At 40.6% G+C, this 12,598-nt stretch overlaps 1 protein-coding gene across 1 annotated transcript; it reads left to right on the forward strand.

Annotated features, from left to right (window-relative positions):
* The first annotated feature begins 7,090 nt into the window (after window positions 1-7,090).
* Window positions 7,091-8,457, forward strand: LOC121875164. Its single transcript, XM_042379600.1, has 4 exons — window positions 7,091-7,203; window positions 7,311-7,479; window positions 7,601-7,671; window positions 7,984-8,457. Exons 1-4 carry the CDS (start codon window positions 7,201-7,203, stop codon window positions 8,077-8,079), a joined length of 339 nt encoding a protein of 112 aa, XP_042235534.1. The 5' UTR covers window positions 7,091-7,200; the 3' UTR covers window positions 8,080-8,457.
* The last annotated feature ends 4,141 nt before the right edge of the window (window positions 8,458-12,598 follow it).

A 12,598-nucleotide genomic window follows, 5' to 3' on the forward strand; every position in this document is an offset into this window, starting at 1 on the left:
CGCTCAAGACTTTGCTATGAGCGTATAGGGGGGAGGGAGGTGTATGTATATTATGTATGCTGGATTATGTATTATGTATGTATATTATGTATGTGCTCCATTTGTATTATTTATTCAGCCTAGCTAGCAGCGTGTGGCAATGTTATTACCATATCCCACATGCTTATTTAATGTGCCTGGCGACGTATGGAAGCTGCTAATGTATCACTTGCCATACGTCGTCTATAACAGTTGACCAAGAGCTTAGCTAGGGAGCAGTGCTACCCACCTCTGTGTACATACTCTTATCCAGTAAACCGAACCTACAAAACTATACAGGTGTTTGTGTTCTCTCCTGTATATAGAACTTATTACCCAGAACACCTAACACTGCTCCGAATGCGGGGAAGTGGGACACACATTTCGGGAGTGCAAGAGTAGAGAAATTCCTAGGTGCCTGAACTGCCAAGGAGACCACAGCACCCTGGCAGCACGCTGTCCAGTAAGGAAAGAGAAAGTAAAGGAAAGTGAAAAGGAAAGAGCACAGGAAAAGCAAAACAGGACCTACTCGGCTGTAGCCAAAATGACAAAGGAAACAACTAAAGTCCTTGAAAAGGTAGCCTTACCATCCCTAGCCCAACAACTTATAGTGCTCAACCTGGGAAGTCAACTGTCGATTAAAATCATGACGGCAATAATACACGCCCACCTCTTGTATATAGCCAAACTAGGATGTTTTGCTAAAAAAGAAAATGAAATGTTCGCTGCAAATAACCTCCCAGACATGGAATTCCCTAAAGACGTTCCCTCCTCAGAAATCTTCAACCTGATCTCCAAACCAGCGGAAACCACCAGTCAGGCGCAAGTCACCCAATCACAAGCCACTTCCGACATACCCCCCCAACCAGAAAGTAGTGAAGAGGGGATGAAAGAAGACGAAGAGCAGGATCCCATTTTACAACATGAACCTGTGATACAACCTGAACAAGCGATCATATACAGCACTCTTAAAAAGAACAAAATGGGAAACGTGGCACCACCACCACCACCGTCACCAAGAAAGATTACTAAGAATCAGGACCTCGGTGAGGAAACCGGTATTAGGTTTTACACCTGCTCAGGCCCCCAAATAGTCTTAACCGAGAGACTACTGACAGAGATAAGGGGAGGGAGAGTAAAATATACATATACAGATAAGAATCTAGAAGATCACCACATACAAACATTAATTAAAAGAGGAAGAATCCTGACCAAATATAACAATAGAAAAGGTGGAGCAATCCAAGAACAGAAAAATCCGCCTCGGCCTGCACACGGAGAGGAGGTCTTCAGGAGAACATCGATCATTTAAAATGCCGCAAACAAGCTCGAGACATCACCATTCATAATCAACAGACTTAAAATAATTCAACATAATTTACTGACCTGGACCACACCAAGAGCTCACGAATTATACAACATATATCGTACCCTGGACCCAGACGTCATCATATTAAATTCTCACGACAAGGGTAATTCAAATAAAATCAAGATATTCAATTACACAGTATAAAAAAAAACAGCCAAAATCCGTTACAAGATGGCATAGCCATAGCAATTAAAAGAAGTATAAAACATAAAATCCATAATACATTTCAAGAAAACTTTCTGGCAATTGAAATAAACAGCACCTCGGGTCCAATCATAACCGGCACCTGCTACCTCCCTCCAAGACGACCGATCTTTCCAATAGCGGACATGTTCAGATTGATGAAGAGGAATATACCTGCATACTTTCTGGGTGATCTCAACGCTAGACACAGCATACTAGGACACCATACCAACAACGCAGTAGGCCAGGTCCTGAACACACTAGTGAGCCACGACAACATGGTACACCTCGGACCGGAATTCCCCACGAACATTAGAGCAGGCCACACAGTATACCCAGACATGGTTTTAACAAGTCAACACCACCACTTAAACATACTACTCGAACCCGGCCCAATATCCACAAGTGATCATCTCCCTATCATAGCCACACTCTCCACAGCCCCAATTCAGACCCCAGCCAGGCTAAGATTCAACTATAACCGGGTTAACTGGGAAAACTTCAAACAAGAATTAAAACAACCCGCAACCCACACAATTACACAACAGGCACACTTCTCTAATAGGCCAATCACTGGACACATGGTACGAGCACGTTAGCCAGGCCATGGAACACAACATACCCAAGACCACTTACCGAACATTACCACATCCTCAATATTCACACCAATCAAGAATCATACAGACACAACTTAGCAACCTAATTAAACTAATCACACAACAAGGATGGACACCAGAACACAGACGGCTATACAACATAATACACGAACAGCTTAAAAACATTTCAAAAACATCATACAACAGGAACTGGCAGAAGCTGATTCAGAAACGGAAGAAAACTACCATAAACCGAAGCAGTTCTGGCAGAAAATAAAGCACTTAATGGGAACCTTCAGTAACGAGTCTAACTACTTACTGTATATAGTAAACAGTAATCATGTCAAATTAACAGATCCAACCGAACAAGAACCGGAATTTTGATCTTTTTGGAGTCAGATCTTTCAAATAACAAACTTCTGCATGATCACAGAGAGGGAAGTATCCAATTATATGTTACAAAAAACCAACATTTGGCAAACGAGCCCCACGATCGATCTGAATACACTGGATGACAGGTCCCCCACTAACCAAACCAATCACAGTGGACGAAATAGTAAGAACAATCAACAGTTTTAAGAACAAGGCTCCTGGAGTCAGTAAAATAAATAAACTCATTTTACAGCAATTACCAAACAACATGGTACTTCTACTAAGAAATATATTCAATGCATCCATAGCTTCAGGCCACTACCCAAAGAAATTTAAGACAGCAATTATCAGACTGATACCAAAACCAGGGAAAGGATCCACAGCAGTAGCAAACTACAGACCAATCTCTCTATTAGAAACTCCGGGAAAAATTTAGAACAAATAATTAACCACCGATTAAGAACACATCTGGAACTAGAATACATATACAACCCTAGACAACACGGATTTAGGAAACATAGAAGAACAAACACAGCCATAGTCCTTGTATACGAAAGTTTAACAAACGCAATGCATAATAAAGAACAGTGCAACGTAGTTTTAAGGGATGTGGCAAAAGCATTCGATAAGGTCTGGCACCTAAGACTTAAATATAAAATATCCAATCAAGAACTCCCTAACAACTTCACCTCTCTTCTTGTTAATTTCTTAGACCACAGAGAAGCACACATTATAATAGGCAATCACAAAGACCCAACTCTTTACACAATCTACACTTCAGACATGCCGCCACCAATTCACGGTGAATATATTGCATATGCTGATGATGTCACCCAGATCATCCGCCATCCAGGCAAGGCCAAACAGATGATGGCATTAAAAACAGCTCGCAACATAATACAAATTAATAATTACGAGAAGAAATGGAAAATAAAAACTAATACACAGAAACTTAAAGATCATACACATTTCAAGGATAAACCCAACACCACTCACAGTAAACAACGAAGAAATACAATGCTCAAACGAAGGAAAAATACTGGGGCTAACAATACCATTAAACACGATCAGCCGCACCAACCAATTAAAACTCCAGGCAACACAAAACAAAGCCATCCGCAGAGCCTTCAAACAACGTGCCCCATACACAACCAAAAGAAAAGATATTCACGAAAAATAAAAAATTTTCCATTAAAAATAAGAACATACAGACAAGCACAGGGAGTATGGTGCAAACTAGAAGTCAAGGAAGACGAAATAAATACTCAACTAAAAACAGAAGACACCACAAGATCACACAACTGGTGGCCTAAAAGCCTTCTCTATAACCCTCAAGAGCCACAACTACTGTACACTAAACAATAAACAAATAAAACAACCTTAATTACACCTCCTCTTGACCAACACTAACAAGCACCCTAGAGTGAACACCCTGGTAGATTATATAACTCATACCACGTGCGCCAGGTTCAGTGGAACTCCTATCCTAAGTTTACTCTTATATTATTTAACTTTTATTTCGTATTTTTTTATAAAACTATTAAATAAAATGTTCTTATTATATTAAGATTAGCGTCACTGTATATTACTCTTACAAGTTTTCTTAGGAATAAACCCAAAAAGGCGCCAAATTTCTTTGCACAAAAAATTTAATGTCATATTTTACATTAAGTTGTGTCTTGTTGTTTTACAGAAAATGTGAAGATTATCAAGAAAATTTTCTCTGGATCAAGACAGAAAATCAACCTTAATATATTTGCAACACTTGTGAATAATAATAATAATAATAATAATAATAATAATAATAATAATAATAATAATAATAATAATAATAATAATAATAACAATAATAAACCACATACAGTATAAGGTACGGGGAAGTGTCCAATAAAAACAAGACGATCAGGGTACTGACTGGGAGGTTAAGCAGTGAAGTAACCGCATATGTCCTAGAGCTACATAATTATAACTCATCCCCCCTCATGTTAGTGGCCCACATAACTGATCCCCCCTCATGTTAGTGGCCCACATGGCTGATCCCCCCTAATGTTAGTGGCCCACTTAACAGATCCCCCCTCATGTTAGTGGCCCACATAACTGATCCCTCCCCTCAAGTTAGTGGCCCATATAATTGATCCCCCTCATGTTAGTGGCCCACATAACTGATCCCCCCTCATGTTAGTGGCCCATATAACTGATCCCCTCATGTTAGTGGCCCACATAACTCATCCCTCTCATGTTAGTGGCCCACATTGATCCTGCCTCTTGTTAGTGGCCCATAATTGATCCCCTCATGTTAGTGGCCCATAACTGATCCCCTCATGTTAGTGGCCCATATTGATCCTATAACTGATCCCCTCATGTTAGTGGCCCACATAACTGATCCCTTCATGTTAGTATAACTGATCCCCTCATGATAGTGGCCCATATAACTGATCCTGCGCATGTTATTGGCCCATATAACTGATCCCCCTCATGTTAGTGGCCCATTAACGGATCCCCCTCATGTTAGTGGCCACAAACTGATCCCCCTCATGTTCATGGCCCATATAACAGATCCCCTCATGTTAGTGGCCCACATAACTGATCCCCTCATGTTAGTGGCCCACATAACTGATCCTAGTGGCCCATATAACTGATCCCCCTACATAACTGATCCCCCTCATGTTAGTGGCCCAATAACTGATCCCCCTCATGTTAGTGCCCATAACTGATCCCCCCGTTAGTGGCCCACATAACTGATCCCCTCACGTTAGTGGCCCATATAACCGATCCCCTCATGTTAGTGGCCCAAATAACTGATCCCCTCACGTTAGTGGCCCATATAACTGATCCCCTCATGTTAGTGGCCCATATAACTGATCCCCTCATGTTATTGGCCCCATAACTGATCCTCATGTTAGTGGCCCATATAACTGATCCCTCATGTTAGTGGCCCACATAATCCCTCATGTTAGTGGTGATCCTCACGTTACCCATAACTGATCCCTCATGTTAGTGGCCCATATAACTGATCCCCATGTTAGTGGCCCATATAACTGATCCCCTCATGTTAGTGGCCCATATAACTAATCCCCTCATGTTAGTGGCCCATAACTGATCCCTCATGTTAGTGGCCCACATAACTGATCCCCACTCATGTTAGTGGCCCACATAACTGATCCTCATGTGGCCCATATAATTGATCCCCCTCATGTTAGTGGCCCATATAACTGATCCCTCTTGTTAGTGGCCCATATAACTGATCCCCTCATGTTAGTGGCCCACATAACTGATCCCCAGTGGCCCACATAACTGATCCCCTCTGGATGATAGTGGCCCATACAACTGAGTGGCCCACATAACTGATCCTCATGTTAGTGGCCCACATGGCTGATCCCCTAATGTTAGTGGCCCACTTAACAGATCCCTCATGTTAGTGGCCCACATAACTGATCCCCTATGTTAATGGCCCACATAACTAATCCCCTCATGTTAGTGGCCCACATAACTGATCCTCCTCATGTTAGTGGTGGTTAGTGACCCACATAACTGATCCTCCTCATGTTAGTGGCCCATAACGGATCCTCATGTAAGTGACCCACATAACTGATCCTCCCTCATGTTAGTGGCCCATATAATTGATCCCCCCTCATATTAGTGACCCACATAACTGATCCGCCCTCATGTTAGTGACCCACATAACTGATCCTCCCTCATGTTAGTGGCCCACATAATTGATCCCCCCTCATGTTAGTGACCCACATAACTGATCCTCCCTCATGTTAGTGGCCCACATAACTGAACCCCCCTCATGTTAGTGGCCCTTATCTCATTCACTCATAAATAGTGGGACTTACGGTTGATATACACTCAGGAATTATAGCCATAATCCATTTATAATAAAACAAGAAACTTCAATTGGGTTTTGTTACAAAAATCCCAATATATATTATATGTGTACCAACCTGGTTAACTGGGGAATTAACCAGCGTAACATTTTTAAACCTGGATATACATAACAAATAGTACAAAAGGTTGAAGTGGCATTAATAATATCGTACAGTTTCAAAAAAAAAATCTCTGGTCTTAGTCCAGCTTTCGTCTCTTGTTTTCCTAAATATTAGCCCCGGGGAGTGAGTGCCCCGCCCCATGACGCCATTATCCACTATCTTCCAGGAACGGTCATCTACCTCGTATTCTAAGATACTTTTCTTCAATGACGCTTCTCTCGCAAACGACCAAGAACCCACGTTTATCTGGCAGGACACATCTCGCAGAGCTATTTCTTTCTTTCACTACCTTATTCACAATGTCATCGGTCAAGAAATGATGCAGATATACAATGGGTCACACACATATGGCCACACCTAGTGGAGGGGGTTGAGGATACACTTTCCATCCCTCCCGACATATCACAGTGTATACGTATCGTTTCGGAACTCGTTGATCTCACCCTGCACAGATATATTTAGGTGCGAGTGTACATAACAATAGTCCGAAAGGTGAAGTGACATTAATAATATATTACAGTTTCAAAAAAAATTATGTGGTCTAAGTCCAGCCTTCGTCTCAGCGGAGGAGAACCTGGCGTGTATATAAGGGAGCGAGGTCCAGGGAGTCACACTTGGCCTGACAACCTCATCTCCTACACAGCTCCCCCAACGCCTCCTGCCATCCATAATGGTCGGTGACAACATGACTTTTGCCATGTGTTTTGTTTTACTTGTGTCCTGTTTTAGTCATCCATCAAGTTATAATTGTTCTTGAGTTAATGTGAGGTGTACCCACAGCTGCGCCTGTTGGTAGTGATGACCGTCGTGACGGTGGCCCTTGGCAGTAGCATCATCCCTAACACTCCCAGCTGTGTCTTCTGGTGCAATTACCCAAATGATGTCAACGCCGGTGCCTCCTACTGCTGCATTAATTCAAACAATAACATTATCGAAAATACAAATCCAGGTCAGTGTAAATTACTGTTTTATACAATGGTACATGATTATATAACTTGATGAATAACATATTTCTGAAATATACTTATTTAGAACATATTATATAACATTTCATTACTTTCTTTCTTTAGCGGGAAACCCTGGCAGATGTGTAAAGCATTCCTTCTGCGCCAGGATCGAGAGGAAACCGCTCACTCCTATCGTAAGTTTACTATGACTTTATTTAACTTTATTTCATCATTTTTATGAAACTTTTCATAAAATTTACTAATTATATTAAGCTTAGCGTCACTCTATATTAATCTAACACGTTTTCTTAAGAATAAATCCAAAAAGGCACCAAATTTATCTGTACAAAAAAAAAATTAAATGTCATATTTAACATTAAGTTGTGTCTTGTTTTACATAAAATGTGAAGATTATCACGAATATTTTATCTTAAATATAGTTATTGTTCAGTAAGTAAATGGTAATTATTACAATATTCTAATGTATCGTTCTCACACCTGAACAGAGATGTGGTCATGATGACTATTGTCCCAACAACGAAAAATGCTGCTATGACGCCTGTCTGGGGCACCACACCTGCAAGGCTCCACTTCCCCATTAACTCCTTGCACAACGTCACGCCGTCTGTTCCACCCGCTGCCCCTCTCGGCGTCACACCTAAAACACTGACCATATAAACAACACCAATACGAGCACTCAGCAGCACCAGACGTACCTACCCGCCCAGTAATGCAGTTCTCAAGAAAGTTCTTTTGGGGCAGAAGCGCGAGGCAAGAAGGAACACTTTAGTTGTCTCGAAATGGGACTTGTAACTGGAACGTGATCCACTTGAATACCACCAAATGTTACACTTGTGTTATATGAACTGCGTATTATTATTGCTGTTATTATGTTCTAGTGATGCTCTTCAAGTTTGTTGTATTTGCTTCATGTTCATTAGAGAGAAGTTAATCTTCTTACAATAAAGTTGTTGCCGTCAGTTCAAAAGTTTCAATTCCACGAACACATATTATGAGCGGCATTGTATCATGAAATCAATGTTATGGGTGGGAGTTGTAGATCAGCTGATAAGGTAACAACAAAACACGACTGGTTGTGTCCAGGCTTGTGTCCAGACATGTGTCCAGGTTTATGTCCAGGCTGGGGATTAATACCTTACCAGGACAAACTACTCCCACTTAATTTCTAAAACATTTATAAACAGGTGCAACAACCATAACGCTACGGGTTCCTCCTACAGTTTGATGACAATGTTGCGGCATTAATAAATTAACTGGTTAACTAGTACACCTGGGACAATAACCTGTTGTTTTTACCTGTAAGGTATTGATCCATTGTCTGCATGTCACCAAGCATGATTCCATTTGCACACTTATCTCTCAACAGCTATATATTTGTAATAGCTTCCAGACAGAGTCGGTTGTTTCTCACGCAACATATGTTTATAACACCTCGTGCCTGAACATTACTACACCACGTCCAGCCCCTCATAACACCATCTGTGAGGGAGTTACTGCACCACGTGATGCCCCACATAACACCACCTATGAGGGAATTATTACACCACGTCAGGTCCCTCATAACACCATCTGTGAGGGAATTACTACACCACATCAGGTCCTTCATAACACCATCTGTGAGGGAATTACTACACCACGTCAGGTCCCTCATAACACCATCTGTGAGGGAATTACTACACCTCATTAGGTCCCTCATAACACCATCTGTGAGGGAATTACTACACCACGTAATGCCCCTCATAACACCATCTGTGAGGGAATTACTACACCACGTCAGGTCGCCTCATAACACCATCTGTGAGGGAATTACTACACCACGTGATGCGCCTCATAACACCACCTATGAGGAAATTACTACACCGCGTCAAGCCCCTGTTAACACTATCTGTGAGGGAATTACTGCACCACGTCAAGCCCCTGGTAACACCATCTGTGAGGGAGTTACTACACGACGTGTCTGCTGTTCAACACGTGACCTTCACTGTAAACATCAATCTGTATGTTTACTGTTTGTTCCTTTACCTTTCTCTAACGCACGCTTTTGTTAAAACAACAATGTATGTAATAAGTCATTTATGTCCAATATATATTTTCAGCCTTCGGGCTGCAGAACTTTTTCAATAAACCGTTAATTAGTAATTATGATTATTATCACGTATTATTATTATTATTATTATTATTATTTCATCACATCACCTGTACAGTATTACCAGAAATAATAACTGTTGGATCAATTCAAAAAATCAACCTTAATATATTTTTAACAATTGAAAAGAATTAAGATAATAAAATAATAATAATAATAATTAAAATAATAATAATAATAATAATAATAATAATAATAATAATAATAATAATAATAATAATAATAATAATAATAATAATAATAATAATAATAATAATAATAATGATAATAGTAATACTGATAATAAATAACCACATACAGTATAGTTATCTTATAAGGTACCGGGAAGTGTCCAATAAAAACAACAGACTATGAGTGTCCTGACCGGGAGGTGAAGGCTTAAGAAGTGAAGTAACTACAAATGTCCTATAGCTACATATAACTGATCCTCCATCATGTTAGTGGCCCACATAACTGATCCTCCCTCATGTTAGTGGCCCACATAACTGATCCTCCATCATGTTAGTGGCCCACATAACTGATCCTCCCTCATGTTAGTGGCCCACATAACTGATCGTCCATCATGTTAGTGGCCCACATAACTGATCGTCCATCATGTTAGTGGCCCACATAACTGATCCTCCATCATGTTAGTGACCCACATAACTGATCCTCCCTCATGTTAGTGACCCACATAACTGATCCTCCATCATGTTAGTGGCCCACATAACTGATCCTCCATCATGTTAGTGGCCCACATAACTGATCCTCCCTCATGTTAGTGACCCACATAACTGATCCTCCCTCATGTTAGTGACCCACATAACTGATCGTCCATCATGTTAGTGGCCCACATACCTGATCCTCCCTCATGTTAGTGGCCCACATAACTGATCCTCCCTCATGTTAGTGACCCACATAACTGAAAGTCCATCATGTTAGTGGCCCACATAACTGATCCTCCCTCAAGTTAGTGACCCACATAACTGATCGTCCATCATGTTAGTAGCCCACATAACTGATCCTCCCTCATGTTAGCGGCCCACATAACTGATCCTCCCTCATGTTAGTGACCCACATAACTGATCCTCCCTCATGTTAGTGGCCCACATAACTGATCCTCCATCATGTTAGTGACCCACATAACTGATCCTCCCTCATGTTAGTGGCCCACATAACTGATCGTCCATCATGTTAGTAGCCCACATAACTGATCCTTCCTCATGTTAGTGGCCCATATAACTGATCCTCCCTCATGTTAGAGACCAACATAACTGATCCTTCCTCATATTAGTGGCCCACAAAACAGATCCTCCCTCATGTTAGTGGCCCACATAACTGATCCTCCTCATGTTAGTGACCCACATAACTGATCCCCCCCTCATGTTAATGGCCCACATAACTGATCCTCCCTCATGTTAGTGGCCCACATAACTGATTCCCCCTCATGTTAGTGGCTCACATAACTGATCCTTCCTCATGTTAGTGGCCCAAATAACTGATCCTCCCTCATGTTAGTGGCCCACATAACTGATCCTCCCTCATGTTAGTGGCCCACATAACTGATCCTCCCTCATGTTAGTGGCCCACATAACTGACCACACTTCATGTAAGTGGCCCACATATAATGGTCAGACCATATCCCAGTAATGAAGAGTCAGGTGGTGGCGTCTACTGGGACGGACATATTCTGAATCAACATATGCACATGGTAGAGTAATGTCCGTTGAAGTGCTTATAAATATTCTGTAGTATAAACTATGCTATTATAAACGATCTAATTCCTCTTGGTGAGTTGCTGTGGGTGACGGCACCAGTTTACTGCTTGGTCTTTGCCAGTCGTTGGAACACCTCGGAACCCAAATAGAATTGCAATGCTCCATGAGAGTTGGTTCATTCAGTTATGAAACTTGGGACAGTTGGAGGCTGTGTGTTACCTAATGTTTTTGGAAATGTTTACTTCTGTAATGTAACTATTTTCCTTCTTTGTTTTTTCACTCTCTTTCCCTTCGTAAGGGTTAACGCTTTCTTAAACCTGGATATACATAACAAATAGTACAAAGGGGTGAAGTGACATTAATAATATAGTACAGTTTCTAAAAAAAAAAAATATCTGATCTTAGTCCAGCTTTAGTCTCGTTTTCCTAAATATTAGCCCCGGGGAGTGAGTGCCCCGCCCCATGACGTCATTATCCACTATCTTCCAGGAACCGTCATCACCTCGTATGCCGCAACACTATTCTTTTCACACTCTTCCTCGTTCACTATACATATATATATATATATATATATATATATATATATATATATATATATATATATATATATATATATATATATATATATATATATATATATACATACTGTATATATATATATATATATATTTTTTTTTTTTATAAACTGCCTTCTTCCATTTTATTTCCAAGTGTGTGTGATGAATCTCGCGATTTTTTTTTTCTTAGGAAACAATAGTTTACACAATACTAGGATACTTTTCTTCAATGACGCTTCTCGCAAACGACCTAGTACCCATGTTTCTCTGGTAGGACTCATCCCGCACAGATATGTCTTTCTTTCACTACCTTATTCACAATGTCATCGGTCAAGAAATGATGCAGATGTTCAATGGGTTGTGCATTATCAATAATTATATTTCTAGGTCACACATACACACACACACACACTTCATGGCTTAAAATTTAGACCAATTTTCAATATCCTCTGATAGATTACAAGTGCGCGGGAAGATTGCAGAATGGAATTACTCCCTTCATTATCACTGATCACTACAATTTCCGGTTACCTGACACCTTAAAATCACTACTGCTATCTGTATCTTTCATTCTCTAGAACTAATTATCAATATACCTCCAAACACTCGCATTAAAACACGATAAAACACTCGAGCTTCAGACTTATCACGGACCACACACCACCGAAAACAACAAACTAATATATGTAAAGAAAAATAT

This window comes from Homarus americanus, unplaced genomic scaffold, assembly GCF_018991925.1.
Source record: "Homarus americanus isolate GMGI-L3 unplaced genomic scaffold, GMGI_Hamer_2.0 scaffold36970, whole genome shotgun sequence".
Taxonomy (NCBI): domain Eukaryota; kingdom Metazoa; phylum Arthropoda; class Malacostraca; order Decapoda; family Nephropidae; genus Homarus; species Homarus americanus.